Source organism: Heterodontus francisci, chromosome 20 (genome assembly GCF_036365525.1).
Source record: "Heterodontus francisci isolate sHetFra1 chromosome 20, sHetFra1.hap1, whole genome shotgun sequence".
Taxonomy (NCBI): Eukaryota; Metazoa; Chordata; class Chondrichthyes; order Heterodontiformes; family Heterodontidae; genus Heterodontus; species Heterodontus francisci.
The window spans coordinates 57966262-57982325 of NC_090390.1; the positions used below are offsets into that span (position 1 = coordinate 57966262).

Genomic DNA, 16064 nt, shown 5'->3' on the forward strand with positions numbered 1-16064 from the left:
ATAGTTGCCTCACAGCGACTGAAACAACACGGAAGGCAGCAGTTACGGGTTATAAGTCCAGATAAATTGGCGTAGAAACTGGGCGCCACGGGTTGCCTTTGTCGGTGGGAGAGGTCATTGCACCTCACTGGACAGCTACCGCCCGCCTCAAACCGGGCAGCCCCCGGTCAATAAGGTTCTGTCCCGCCACAGTCTGCCTGCTTCAATGGGTGCTTGGAGCTCAGGGTCATTGCCTGAAAGGTGGACTGATACACCGCACCAAACAACATGAAAAAAGGAAAGAAGGTACCAGCCCTTCGCTTTGCAAGCTGGAACGTCAGAACTATGTGTCCTGGCCTGTCGGAAGACCTTACACAAATCAACGATTCTCGGAAGACCGCCATCATTAACAACGAGCTCAGTAGACTCAATGTGGACATTGCAGCACTTCAGGAGACTCGCCTCCCCGCGAGTGGCTCTCTAGCAGAGCAAGACTACACCTTCTTCTGGCAGGGCAGGGATCCTGAAGAACCAAGACAGCATGGAGTGGGCTTCGCCATCAGAAACTCCTTGCTCAGCATGATAGAGCCTCCCTCAAATGGCTCGGAACGCATACTGTCCATCCGACTGCTCACCACCTCTGGTCCAGTACACCTACTCAGCATCTATGCTCCAACACTCTGTTCCGCACCTGAAGCTAAAGACCAGTTCTATGAACAACTCCATAACATCATTAGCAGCATCCCCAACACCGAACACCTATTCCTGCTGGGGGACTTTAATGCCAGGGTTGGGGCCGACCATGACTCATGGCCCTCCTGCCTTGGGCGCTATGGCGTTGGAAGGATGAATGAGAACGGGCAGAGACTGCTTGAGTTGTGTACCTATCATAACCTCTGCATCACCAACTCGTTCTTTCACACTAAACCCTGTCACCAGGTTTCATGGAGGCACCCAAGATCACGTCGTTGGCACCAGCTGGACCTCATTGTCACAAGGCGAGCCGCCTTAAACAGTGTTCAAATCACACGCAGCTTCCACAGTGCGGACTGCGACACCGACCACTCCCTGGTGTGCAGCAAGGTTAGACTCAGACCAAAGAAGTTGCATCATTCCAAGCAGAAGGGCCACCCGCGCATCAACACGAGCAGAATTTCTCACCCACAGCTGTTACAAAAATTTCTAAGTTCACTTGTAACAGCCCTTCAAAACACTCCCACAGGGGATGCTGAGACCAAGTGGGCCCACATCAGAGACGCCATCTATGAGTCAGCTTTGACCACCTACGGCAAAAGTGCGAAGAGAAATGCAGACTGGTTTCAATCTCATAATGAAGAGCTGGAACCTGTCATAGCCGCTAAGCGCATTGCACTTTTGAACTACAAGAAAGCCCCCAGCGATTTAACATCCGCAGCACTTAAAGCAGCCAGAAGTACTGCACAAAGAACAGCTAGGCGTTGCGCAAACGACTACTGGCAACACCTATGCAGTCATATTCAGCTGGCCTCAGACACCGGAAACATCAGAGGAATGTATGATGGCATGAAGAGAGCTCTTGGGCCAACCATCAAGAAGATCGCCCCCCTCAAATCTAAATCGGGGGACATAATCACTGACCAACGCAAACAGATGGACCGCTGGGTTGAGCACTACCTAGAACTGTACTCCAGGGAGAATGCTGTCACTGAGACTGCCCTCAATGCAGCCCAGCCTCTACCAGTCATGGATGAGCTGGACATACAGCCAACCAAATCGGAACTCAGTGATGCCATTGATTCCCTAGCCAGCGGAAAAGCCCCTGGGAAGGACAGCATTACCCCTGAAATAATCAAGAGTGCCAAGCCTGCTATACTCTCAGCACTACATGAACTGCTATGCCTGTGCTGGGACGAGGGAGCAGTACCCCAGGACATGCGCGATGCCAACATCATCACCCTCTATAAAAACAAAGGTGACCGCGGTGACTGCAACAACTACCGTGGAATCTCCCTGCTCAGCATAGTGGGGAAAGTCTTTGCTCGAGTCGCTCTGAACAGGCTCCAGAAGCTGGCCGAGCGCGTCTACCCTGAGGCACAGTGTGGCTTTCGTGCAGAGAGATCGACTATTGACATGCTGTTCTCCCTTCGTCAGATACAGGAGAAATGCCGTGAACAACAGATGCCCCTCTACATTGCTTTCATTGATCTCACCAAAGCCTTTGACCTCGTCAGCAGACGTGGTCTCTTCAGACTACTAGAAAAGATCGGATGTCCACCAAAGCTACTAAGTATCATCACCTCATTCCATGACAATATGAAAGGCACAATTCAACATGGTGGCTCCTCATCAGAGCCCTTTCCTATCCTGAGTGGTGTGAAACAGGGCTGTGTTCTCGCACCCACACTTTTTGGGATTTTCTTCTCCCTGCTGCTTTCACATGCGTTCAAATCCTCTGAAGAAGGAATTTTCCTCCACACAAGATCAGGGGGCAGGTTGTTCAACCTTGCCCGTCTAAGAGCGAAGTCCAAAGTACAGAAAGTCCTCATCAGAGAACTCCTCTTTGCTGACGATGCTGCTTTAACATCTCACACTGAAGAATGCCTGCAGAGTCTCATCGACAGGTTTGCGTCTGCCTGCAATGAATTTGGCCTAACCATCAGCCTCAAGAAAACGAACATCATGGGGCAGGATGTCAGAAATGCTCCATCCATCAATATTGGCGACCACGCTCTGGAAGTGGTTCAAGAGTTCACCTACCTAGGCTCAACTATCACCAGTAACCTGTCTCTAGATGCAGAAATCAACAAGCGCATGGGTAAGGCTTCCACTGCTATGTTCAGACTGGCCAAGAGAGTGTGGGAAAATGGCGCACTGACACGGAACACAAAAGTCCGAGTGTATCAGGCCTGTGTCCTCAGTACCTTGCTCTACGGCAGCGAGGCCTGGACAACGTATGCCAGCCAAGAGCGACGTCTCAATTCATTCCATCTTCGCTGCCTTCGGAGAATACTTGGCATCAGGTGGCAGGACTATATCTCCAACACAGAAGTCCTTGAAGCGGCCAACATCCCCAGCTTATACACACTACTGAGTCAGCGGCGCTTGAGATGGCTTGGCCATGTGAGCCGCATGGAAGATGGCAGGATCCCCAAAGACACATTGTACAGCGAGCTCGCCACTGGTATCAGACCCACCGGCCGTCCATGTCTCCGTTATAAAGACGTCTGCAAACGCGACATGAAATCGTGTGACATTGATCACAAGTCGTGGGAGTCAGTTGCCAGCATTCGCCAGAGCTGGCGGGCAGCCATAAAGACAGGGCTAAATTGTGGCGAGTCGAAGAGACTTAGTAGTTGGCAGGAAAAAAGACAGAGGCGCAAGGGGAGAGCCAACTGTGCAACAGCCCCAACAAACAAATTTCTCTGCAGCACCTGTGGAAGAGCCTGTCACTCCAGAATTGGCCTTTATAGCCACTCCAGGCGCTGCTTCACAAACCACTGACCACCTCCAGGCGCGTATCCATTGTCTCTCGAGATAAGGAGGCCCAAAAGAAGTATGCAGGTACAGCACATAATTAGGAAAGCTAATAGAAAGTTATTGTTTATCGCAAGGGGAATTGAATACAAAAATGGGGAGGTTATGCTTCAGCTTTACAGTGCATTGGTGAGACCACATCTGGAGTACTGTGTACTGTACTGGTCTCCTTATTTAAGGAACGATGTAAATGAGTTGGAGGCAGTACAGAGAAGGTTTGCTAGACTTTTACCTGGAATGGGCAGGCTGTCTTACGAAGAAAGATTAGACAGGCTAGGCTTGTATCCGCTGGAATTTAGAAGAGTAAGAGGCGACTTGATTGAAACATATAAGGGGTCTCGACAGGGTGGATTAGAAGGAATGTTTCCCCTTGTGGGAGAATCTAGAACTAGGGGTCACTGCTTAAAAATAAGGGGTTGCCCATTTAAGATAGAGATGATGAGAAATTTTTTCTCTCAGAGGGTCATGAGTCTTTGGAATTGTCTTCCTGAAAAGGCAGTGGAAGCAGAGTCTTTGAATATTTTTAAGGCAGAGGTAGATAGATTCTTGATAAGCAAGGGGGTGGAAGGTTAGCAGGGGTAGGTGGAAATGTGGAGTAATCAGTTCAACCATGAACTTATTGAATGGCAGAGCAGGCTCAAAGGGCCGAGTGGCCTACTCCTGCTCCTAATTTGTATGTTCATCTGATTTATGGGCCATTTAATTACATTGGCTATTTTGAAAGAAATTGTGAACTCTCGTGGTTGATGCGTCAACCTTCAGGAAAAGCCAAAAAAGCAAAAAGTACAGACCATGTTCACATTATACAAAAAATATCTAACAGTTCTAAATATTATTCTGTACTCTAGTATCTGTTATAATCTGTTAATTGGGAGATCTTTTATTTGTAAATTCCTTCAGGTGTTTGAGAAAAATTATGTCACTGTAAAATTCCCAAACAGTAAACAGAACTAATTACTTCAGCTAAAGCCCTTTAAACCTAATGCCCTCGGGTGATAAGTTAATTTGAAAAAAGTGAGAAATATAAAGCAGTTACTATGCACACAACTGGCATTATTTCTATTGTAGTTATACTCGCCATTTTTCATTGCGGCATTAACAAACCAGTTTATTAACTCATTAACTCAAAGCATGTAATTCACCACAAAAATCTAATTTTATCAGATGAAAATTGGGTACTGATTTATGGAAAAGATTTGGGCCAACTGAGAAAAAACACCAATACAGAAGATGCAAAGTTGAAAGACATTACAACAACAAAGCTTCACTAAGTGCTCTACATTAGAAAGCAGTGTGGAAATGTCACAAAAACAGAAAACACTGGAGAACCAGCAGGTCAGGCAGCACCTGTTGAGAAAGCACCTATCAGTTGACCTTTCAGGTATAAACTATTTCTCAGAACTGAAGGATATTACAGATGAACAGCATTTAAGAAGGAACAGCACAAGAGGAAGGAGGGAGGAGAGAAAAGGAAAAAAAACACACAACGACCACATGTAGGAAAATATATAGATTGAGCTGTAAAGGGCTAGGGTGGGGGATAGGAAATTGCAAGAGCAAAAGTGATAATGCAAAAAGTCTACGTAATCAAGACGCTAAAGTATCAGAAGAGTTCAAAGGGATAGGTAAGTGGGATGGGAAGCATGAAAAACTGACAAAGTGGAGCAGGCTCCACAACTCAGAAGACTGATGAAAGAAAGTAATAGGTCGAGACCAAGGATGCAGACAGCCCGGCCAGCGCAGTGTTCCTACAAGGGGATGGTGGCTCCTAGCCATTGCACCAACACACTTGCCTCTCCCAAAAATTCCACAGCTGTTTTACAAACGGGAATATAGAAAAAATGAACGGGTGTCATATTGAAACTGCAAACATAATTTGAAGTACAGCTAAGTAACAGAGAAGAGTAAAGGAGATAGAGAGATGGATCCACATCATTCAGCAGAAGTAATCACTCAACAGCACTCACTTCAGTGAAATCAGCCATTAGGGGGTCTCTAATGAAAGAACATCTGTTCGCTTTCACCACAAATCAACACTTTTGAGCAAAGGCAGTGTGCTGTTTCCCAACATGGATTTCTATTCGTTCAATGACAAGTAGAAATAGTTGAACAGTAGGTTTCATGGCCAGCTCCAAAATTTATTTGCACAGATGTTAAGTAGACAGATACACTAGTTGCTGACTGAATGTTGGAGCGAGTCCTAATGCTCCAGGGGTTACTTTGTGCTGTCCATTTATACTGTTGACAATCAATTTCACTATGTTCTCAGCTGCTTTTAAATCAAGGTCACCAAAACATAGAGGTTAAAAAATCCATCCAGTACATTGGTAGGAAATCTATCCAATCTAATTATTTCACAGTCAAGCATGAAGCAGCACAGTGGTAAGTAAGAAGTGAAGATTATCCTCATCCCTGAAAATATAAAGACAAGTAGCACAGTGACTAATTAAGTAATTCCAATATTGACTCATACTTAATAAACTATTTTGGAATTCACACATCCTGTCCAAACAAGCCATATGCGTTAAATTAAAGACACCACATTTCCAAAACAGAAATACGTGGTTAATAATCACTAATATTAGTGTTCTTTAATATGACAAATGGTCTCTGATGTTAAAGTTCTCACTACTGGGACTACCCTCATGGCTCAGTTGGTAAAATGTCAATCAGCAGGAGACTTTTCAAAATTATTTCTGTTACATAAGGAACTTTAATTAACTTTTATTCAAAAGATAATTTAAAAATTCCAACCAAATTACCTAGCAAACACATCTAAGCATGTTTGAAATTAGCTGTCTAACCAACCACTCAGGACTTGCAAGAACCCATCAATCTGTGCAGAAAGCTGACTGTGGTTCTTCCAATACAGACTTTTGTCCACCCAAGCCAGAGTTCCAACTTCAATGAATAGTTCCCTATCTTTATTATGCTAAAAGGTACATGATAAAAGAGGCCTGAATAATAATGAAGAGTTCTAAACGGTGGGTGTTAAGTTGGTGTTTATATATAAGGGTCCTTTTAAGGGGATGTTTGTCCATATTATCCAAACAATATGATAGTAATAGGAAATAGGAGCAGGAATAGGACATTTGGCCCCTCGACCCTGCTCCGCCATTCAACTAGATCATTGCTGATCTTCTACCTCAATGCCATTTTTCTGCACTATCCCCATATCCCTTGATATCTTTAATATCTAGAAATTTATCGATCTCTGTCTTGAACATACTCAATGACTAAGCCTCTACAGTCCTCTGGGGTAAAGAATTCCAAAGATTCACCACCCTCTAAGTGAAGAAATACCTCCTCATCTCAGTCCTATTCTGAGACTCTGACCCCTGGTTCTAGACGCCCCCCAGCCAGGGGAAACATCCTTCCTACATCTACCCTGTCGAGCCCTGTAAGAATTTTGTATGCTTCAATGAGATCACTTCTCATTCTTCTAAACTCTAGAGAATATAGGCCCAGTCTCCCAATCTCTCCTCATAGGACAATCCCACCATCCCAGGGATCAGTCTGGTGAACCTTAATTGCTTTCCCTCTATGGAATAATAACAGAACCCTGATCATCTAAGATCAAGTTACAAGTTTACTCAAGTACCTACAAATATTTGAAATATCAATTTTGTATTACTTTGCTTAATAATGGATCAGTGTCAGTTTGAATTGGTTGGTTGTACTCTGGAGTTGGAAGGTTGAGAGCTCAAGCTCTTACAGAAATTGAGCAATTAATTTAAGTGAACACTTAAAGACAATACAAAGAGAGTACTGCCTTGTCAAGTGTGCCATCCTTTGGGCATTATATTAAGTTGGGGTGCCATCTGGCTGTTGCAGTGGTTCAGGTGGGCATTAAAGATCCTACGGCACCAGTCAAGTAAGAGTAGGGAATTTCCCTAGTGTCTTGGCCAACATTCCTCCCGCATCTAACATTATCAAAAACAAATTAACTGGTCATTCATTGCTTTTCTGTCAATGGAACCTTATTGTGAACAAATGGCTGACAACTTTCACTGCATTTCAATGTGCTTTGACATGTTTCAGCAACATGGCAAGAACTATATAAATACAATTTCACCAATAAAGTGCAATGTTTTCCCATTGTGGAAATGGCATCTTTGTTTTAAAAAATAATATGTCTGCAACACTGCAAAACAATCACAAGTTATAATATAGTAAGCAAATCCTTAAACATATGTTTAACCATACCACAATGGTAGTCTTAAAAGGTTGCCTCAATTACACAACCCCTGACCTAATTTCTAAATTACAGATCCTTTTTGCTTTTGGCATCCAGATAGATATCTTAGTTTCTAAATCCTACATTCAGCAATGAGTATAACTTGCAGAAAATGATTAGAAAGTAAATGTTTGGATCATATTTATCCAAATGTCATTGTTTTGCCGTCTGCTTATAAATGTATACAAAAATCATATTACAGAATCATAAAATGGTTACCGCACAGGAGGAGGCCATTCAGCCCATCATTACCATGCTAGTCCCACTCCTGCGCCCTTTCTCCGTAACCTTGCATTTTTTTCTCTTCAGGTGCATATCTAATTTTATTTTGAAAGCCACAATTGAATCTGCCTCCACCACACTCTCAGACAGTGCATTCCAGATCCTAACCATTTGCTGCATAAAAAAAGTTTTTCCTCATGTCCCAGTTGGTTCTTTTGCCAACCACCTTAAATCAGTGTCCTCTGGTTCTCGACCCTTCTGCCAATTTCCCCTTATCTACTCTGTCTAGACCCCTCATGATTTTGAACACCTCTGTCAAATCTCATCTCAAACTTCTCTGCTCTATGAAGAGCAACGACAGCTTCTCCAATCTATTCACATGACAGAAGTCCCTCATCCCTGAAAACATTCTCGGAAATCTTTTCTGCACCTTTCCCAAAGCCTTCACATCATTCCTAAAATGTGGTGCCCAGAACAAGACACAATACTCCAGTTGAGGCCCAAGCAATGTTTTATACAGGTTCATCATAACTTTGGTGCTTTTGTACTTTATGCCTCTATTTATAAAGCCCAGGATCCCTTCGGACCTATTTAACCACTTTCGCAACCTCTCCTGTCACCAGCAATTTGTGAACATACACCCCCAGGTCTCCCTGTTCCTGTACCCCCTTTAGAATTGTACCCTTTAATTAATATCATCACTCCTCATTCCTCCTACTAAAATGTAACACTTCACAGTACTCTGCATTAAATTTCATCTGCCACGTCTCCACCCAATCCACCAGCCTGTCTATTTACTCTTGAAATCTATCACTATCCTCCTCACAGTTCACAATGCTTCCAAGTTTATATCACCTGCAAATTTCAAAATTGCTCCCTGTAACCCAAGTCTAGGTCACTAACATATCATGAAAAGCAATGGTCCTAGTACCAACTCTTGGGGAATCCCACTGTATACCTTCCTCCAGACTGAAAAATATCTGTTCACCACTATTCTCTGTTTCCTACCACTCAGTGAACTTCTTATCCATGCTGCCACTGTCCCTTTTATTCCATGGGCTTCATCTTTGCTGGCAAGCCTATTATGTGACACTTTATCAAACACCTTTTGGAAGTCTATGTACACCATATCAACCACATTACCCTCATTAATCCTTTCTCAGCAAAAAACTCCATCAAATTAGTTAAATACGATTTGCCTTTAACAAATCCATGCTGGCTTTCCTTAATTAATCCCCGCTTGTCCAAGTGACAGTTAAACGTGTCCCGGATTATCACTTCTAAAAGCTTTCCCACTACTGACGTTCAACTGACTGGCATGTAGTTGATGAATTTATCCTTAACCCCTTTTTTAAACAAAGATGTAACATTTGTAATTCTCTAGTCCTCTGGCACCACCACTGTTCCACCCTCACTTCCCTCAGCATCCTTAGGAACATAGGAACTTTGGAAATAGGAGCAGGAGTATGCCCTTCGGCCCCTCGAGCCTGCTTTGCCATTCAACTGGATATGGCAGATCTTCTACCTCAATACCATTTTCCCGCATTATCCCCATATCCCTTGATATCTTTAATATCTGGAAATCTATCAATTTCCGTCTTGAACATACTCAGTGACTAAGCCTCCACAGTCCTTTGGGGTAGAGAATTCCAAAGATTCACCACCCTCTGAATGAAGAAATACCTCCGCATCTCAGTTCTAATTGGCCTATGTCTTATTATGAGACTGCATCCCCTGGTTTTAGAACCCTCCAGCCAGGGGAAACATCCTTCCTGCATCTACCCTGTCGAGCCCCGTAAGAATTTTGTAAGTTTTAATAAGATCACCTCTCATTCTTCTAAACTCTAGAGAATACATGCCCAGCCTCCTCAATCTCTCCTCACAGAACAATCCCATCATCCTAGTAATTAGTCTGTTGAACTTTGCTGCATTCCCTCTATGGCAGGTCAATCCTTCCTTAGGTAAGGAGACCAAAACTGTATACAATACTCCAGGTGTGGTCTCACCAAGACTTTATACAATTGCAGCAAGACATCTTCATTATGTACTCAAATTCTTGCAATATCCCAACCGGTCCTGGTGACTTATCAGCTTTAAATACAGCCAGCCTTTCTAATATCTTCTTCATCAAGCTTTAGCCAATCCAGAGTCACAACTACCTCCTCTTTCACTGTGACTTTGGCAGCAGCTTCTTCCTTGGTAAATACAGATACAAAGTACTCACTTAGTACCTCAGCCAAGCCCGCTGCCTATATGTGCAGATCCCCTTTTGGTCCCTAATCAGCTTCATCCCTCCTCTTACCATCCTTTTACTATTTGTATGCCTATAGAAGACTTCTGGATTTTTTTTAAGCTGCCAGTCTCTTCTCATACTCTCGCTTTGCCTCTCTTATAGCCTTCCTCATGTCCCCTCTGAACTTTTTTTGTTTTACTTAGCCTGGTTCCTGCTGTGTTATCAAACTGATGCCTGTCAAGTGCATCCTCTTCCTGCTTCACCTTAGTTTCTGTCGCTTTTGTCATCAGGAGAGCTCATTGTTCTGCTTCAGTTTTGCCTGCTAATCTTTGATTCCAATTTACCTGAGGCAGGTCTGTTCTCACCCCACTGAAATTGGTCTCCCTCCAATTAAGTATGCAGCTTCAACAACACTCAGGAAGCTTGACACCCATCCAGGACAAAGCAGCCCACTTGATCAGCACCCTACCCACCACCTTAAACATACATTCCCTCCATCACTGACGCAGAGTGGCAGCAGTGTGTACTATATACAAGATGCACTGCAACAACTCACCATGCCTCCTTCAACAGCACCTTCCAGTCTGGAACCCATCTGGTTCACTAATGTCCTTTCGGGAAAGAAATCTGCTGTCCTTACCTGCATGTGACTCCAGATCCACAGCGATGTGGTTGACTCTTAAATGCCCTCTGAAATGGCCTAGCATGCCACTCAGTTGTATCTAACCGCTACGAAGTGAATAAAACAGAATGAAACCGGACGGAACGCCCAGCATCGACTTAGGCACTGGAAACGACAACGGCAAACCAAGCACTGTTGACCCTGCAAAGTCCTCCTTACTAACATCTGGGGATTTGTGCCAAAGTTGGGAGAGCTGTCCCACAGACTAGTCAAGCAACAGTCTGACATAGCCATACTCACGGAATCATACCTTACAGACAATGTCCCAGACAACGCCATCACCATCCCCGGATATGTCCTGTCCCACTGGCAGGACAGACCTAGCAGAGGTGGCAGCACAGTGATATACTGTCGGGATGGAGTTGCCCTGGGAGTCCTCAACATCAGCTCCGGACCCCATGAAGTATCATGGCATCAGGTCAAACATGGGCAAAGAAAACTCCTGCTGATTACCACCTACCGCCCTCCCTCAGCTGATGAATCAGTACTCCTCCATGTTGAACACCACTTGGAGGAAGCACTGAGGGTGGCAACGGGGCAGCAAGTACTCTGGGTGGGGGACCACTACTGACCGAGCTGGCCAAGTCCTAAAGGACATAGCTGCTAGACTGGGTATGCGGCAGGTGGTGAGGGAACCAACAAGAAGGAAAAACATACTTGACCTCACCCTCACCAATTTAACTGCTGCAGATGCATCTGTCCATGACAGTATTGGTAGGAGTGACCACTGCACAGTCCTTGGGGAGAGGAAGTCCTGCCTTCACATTGAGGACACCCTCCATCGTGTTATGCGGCACTACCACCGTACTAAATGGGATAGATTTTGAACAGATCTAGCAATGCAAAACCGGGCATCCATGAGGCACTGTGGGTCATCAGCAGCAGCAGAATTGTACTCAACCACAATCTGTAACCTCATGGCCCGGCATATTCCCCACTCCACCGTTACCATCAAGCTGACCAACCCTGGTTCAATGAAGAGTGCAGGAGGGCATGCCAGGAGCAGCACCAGGCATACCTCAAAATGAGGTATCAACCTAGTGAAGCTACAACACAGGACTACTTGCATGCCAAACTGCATAAGCAGCATGCGATAGACAGAGCTAAGCGATCCCATAACCAACGGATTAGATCAAAGCTCTGCCGTCCTGCCACATCCAGCCATGAGTAGTGGTGGACAATTAAACAACCAACTGGAGGAGGAGGATCCACAAATATCCCCATCCTCAATGATGGGGGAGCCCAGCCCAGTGCGAAAGATAAGGCTGAAGCATTTGCAACAATCTTCAGCCAGACGTTCTACTGAAGTACCCAGTATCACAGATGCCAGACTTCAGCCAATTCGAGTCACTCCGCATGATATCAAGAAACGACTGAAGGCACTGGATACTGCAAAAGCTATGGGCCCTGACAATATTCCGGCAATAGTACTGAAGACCTGTGCTCCAGAATTTGCCGCGCCCCTAGCCTAGCTGTTGCAGTACAGCTACAACACTGGCAACTACCCGGCAATGTGGAAAATTGCCCAGGTATGTCCTGTACACAAAAAGCAAGTCCAACCCAGCCAATTACTATCCTAAAGTCTACTCTCAATCATCAGTAAAGTGATAGAAGGTGTCATCAACAGTGCTATCAATCGGCACTTGCTTAGCAATAACCTGCTCAGTGACGCTCAGTTTGGGTTTCGCCAGGGCCACTCAGCTCCTGACCTCATTACAGCCTTCATTCAAACATGGACAAAAGAGCTGAACTCAAGAGGTGAGGTGAGAGTGACTGCCCTTGACATCAAGGCAGCATTTGACCGAGTATGGCATCAAGGAGCCCTAGCAAAACTGAAGTCAATGGGATTCAGGGGGAAAACTCTATGCTGGTTGGAGACATACCTAGCGCAAAGGAAGATGGTTGTGGTTGTTGGAGGTCAATCATCTCAGCTCCAGGACATTACTGCAGGAGCTCCTCAGGGTAGTGTCCTAGGGTCAACCATCTTCAGCTGCTTCATCAATGACCTTCCTTCAGTCATAAGGTCAGATGCGGTGATATTCGCTGATGATTGAACAATGTTTAGCACCATTCACGACTCCTCAGATACTGAAGCAGTCCGTGTAGAACTGCAGCAACACCTGGACAATATCCAGGCTTGGGCTGATAAGTGGCAAATAACATTCGTGCCGCACAAGTGCCAGGCAATGACCATCTCCAACAAGAGAAAATCTAACCATCTCCCCTTGACATTCAATGGCATTACGAATGTTGAATCCCCCACTATCAACATCCTCGGGGTTACCATTGACCAGAAACTGAACAGGAGTAGCCATATAAATGCCGTGGCTACAAGAGCAGATCAGAGGCTAGGAATCCTGCGGCAAGTAACTCACCACCCGACTCCCCAAAGCCTGTCCACAATCTACAAGACGCAAGTCAGGAGTGTTTGATGGAATACTCTCCACTTGCCTGGATGGATGCAGCTACAAGATGCACTGCAGCAACATACCAAGGCTCCTTAGACAGCACCTTCCAAACCTGTGACCTCTACCAACTAGAAGGACAAGGGAGCAAATGCATTGGAACACCACCACCTGCAAGATCCCCTCCAAGTCCTGACATGGAACTATATATCACCGTTCCTTCACTATCGCTTGATCAAAATCCTGGAACTCCCTTCCTAACAGCACTGTGGGTGTACCTACCTCACATGGACTGCAATGATTCAAGAAGGCAGCTCACCACCACCGTCTCAAGGGAAATTAGGGATGGGCAATAAATGCTGGCCTAGCCAGTGACGCCCACATCCCATGAATGAATTTTTAAAAAACCCGCGTTCTCTTCCACCTAAAGGACAAGAACAGCAGATGCATGGGAACACCACCACCTGCATGTTCCCCTCCAAGGCACACACCATCCTGACTTGGAAATATATCACCATTCCTTCACTGTCGCTGGGTCAAAATCCTGGAACTCCTTCTCTAAAAGCACTGTGTGTGTACTCGCACTAGATGGATTGCAGTGGTTCAAGACGGTAGCTCACCACCACCTTCTCAAGAGTAATTAGGGATGGGCAACAATTGCTGGCCTAGCCAGTGATGCCCACATCCCATGAAAGACTTTTTAAAAAGTTGTCTCAGATCATGGTAAAAAATAATCTCTAAGAAATAGGAAATAATATTTATTATTAGACTATGTGTCAACTAGAATACCACAGTACGGAAAACTTACCGGAGGGTCAATTTTAATTAAAGCGAGATCTGCTTTTTCATCTATGTCCTTTATTTTGGCATTGAATGTGGCTCCACTCTTAAGCTCCACTTTCACTCTATGCTTGTTCGTAACCACATGTGCATTAGTCACTATCAATCCATCCTCAGAGACAATGAAGCCTGAGCCACTTGCAACAGACAGTTCACGGTTGGAATAAGTTGCCCTAAAATAAATAAACAAATTACTTACAGAACTATATCGGGTTTACTGTGTACATTGTTTACCCTTTATACCTTAAGTGTCATAAAATCATAGAGTTATACAGCACAGAAACAGGCCCTCCGGCCCATCGTGTCCATGCCAGCCATCAAGCACTTATCTATTCTAATCCCATTTTCCAGCACTTGGCCCGTAGCCTTGCATGCTATGGCGTTTCAAGTGCTCATCTAAATACAAGTGTGTCTGGACTGAAAACCTAACAGTGGCACAGTGGTTAGCACCACAGCCTCACAGCTCCAGCGACCCGGGTTCAATTCTGGGTACTGCCTGTGTGGAGTTTGCAGGTTCTCCCTGTGTCTGCGTGGGTTTCCTCCGGGTGCTCCAGTTTCCTCCCACATGCCAAAGACTTGCAGGTTGATAGGTCAGTTGGCCATTATAAATTGCCCCTAGTATAGGTAGGTGGTAGGGATAGGTGGGGATATGGTAGGAATATGGGATTAGTGTAGGATTAGTATAAATGGGTGGTTGATGGTCGGCACAGACTCGGTGGGCTGAAGGGCCTGTTTCAGTGCTGTATCTCTAAAAAAAAAGGCTCTGTACAAACATGTATCTTCACTAAATATACAACAAACTTGTGAAAAGCACTGTTAAATGTGTTACTGGTTCTAATATAGTAAAATATTGAACTGCAAAACTCATTTAATTGCATTTGCTCAGAAATTACCAATTTCCTCATGATAACTTTTTACACAAGTTTCTCCTGCTTTACTGAATGCAATTAACTATTTAAACTACTTATTTACATGACAGTTTATATCTGCTTCTTGTCCATTTATTTTTATACAAATGTGAATTCCACCAATTAAATTATTCGCTGCAGTCAATACTACAATTAAAAGCACACTGAATCAACAGCCTGTTTACTTTGAGTGCTATTGGTCTATTGCCACGGTCTGTCTAGATTAGTGGGAAGGAATAGCAACAACTTGGATTTATATAACAACTTTAATGTACAAAATGCCCCAAGGCACTTATTCCAGGAGAGGCATACCACTGATATCAACAGAGGAATTTAAATAATATAAGCCTGTGGTTCTTAACCAGTGGAATATGCGCCACTGGTAGGAGTATGAGGGTTGTGTGGGTGGAGTATGACATGAAGGGATAGTGGTGGGGGGAGGGGTGCGGGGGGAAAGCTGTCCATGAAGGATGCTCACTGCTAGCTCAATGGTTCTTTAGATTTCAGAAATGAAGAGATGAATAAAGTAGAACGTCTTTGTACAGTCTGCTTTTGGTTGTGCACTGTGTATCTCATTTAATTTCAAAACCCTTCCCCCTGTGATGGATATTTGCAAGTGACGTTTACAACTGATTGAAAGAATTGTATGGGGACTCATCAACATAACCAGATTTATTATGCTTGATGGAATATTGAGTTAGAATTTGATGGCTTGCAAATGAATCTTTCACATTTTTCTAGGAAGGGATCACTGAATAAAAGATTTTTAAAAATTCACATTGAAATATTAGCTACCTTACATTCATATGAAATATATATGTTTTATACAATAAATAAAAGCACCCACAGCCTGTGGTATTCATAATTCTAAAGCCCAGCCTAAAGAGTAAGAATTCTTTTTCTGTAAATTGTATATAGAGATTAAATGTGGCAGATTAAAAGCTGTTCTGTGCTAATTTTAGTTTTAGTTGAATCTGATAACAAAAAAGAATAATTTTTCCAGTCATCGTGGTGCAAAGGAATGAGTAATGTAGCTGAGGGTGCA

The 16064-nt window shown here is 44.2% G+C and overlaps 1 protein-coding gene across 1 annotated transcript in view; it reads right to left on the reverse strand.

The window, feature by feature from the left end:
- htra1b (HtrA serine peptidase 1b) overlaps positions 1-16064 on the reverse strand; it is a 63218-nt gene that overhangs the window by 38041 nt on the left and 9113 nt on the right. Inside the window, exon 3 of the mRNA XM_068053359.1 lies at positions 14080-14284. Within this exon, the coding sequence (XP_067909460.1) occupies positions 14080-14284 (205 nt within the window). The remainder of the gene's footprint in view (positions 1-14079; positions 14285-16064) is intronic.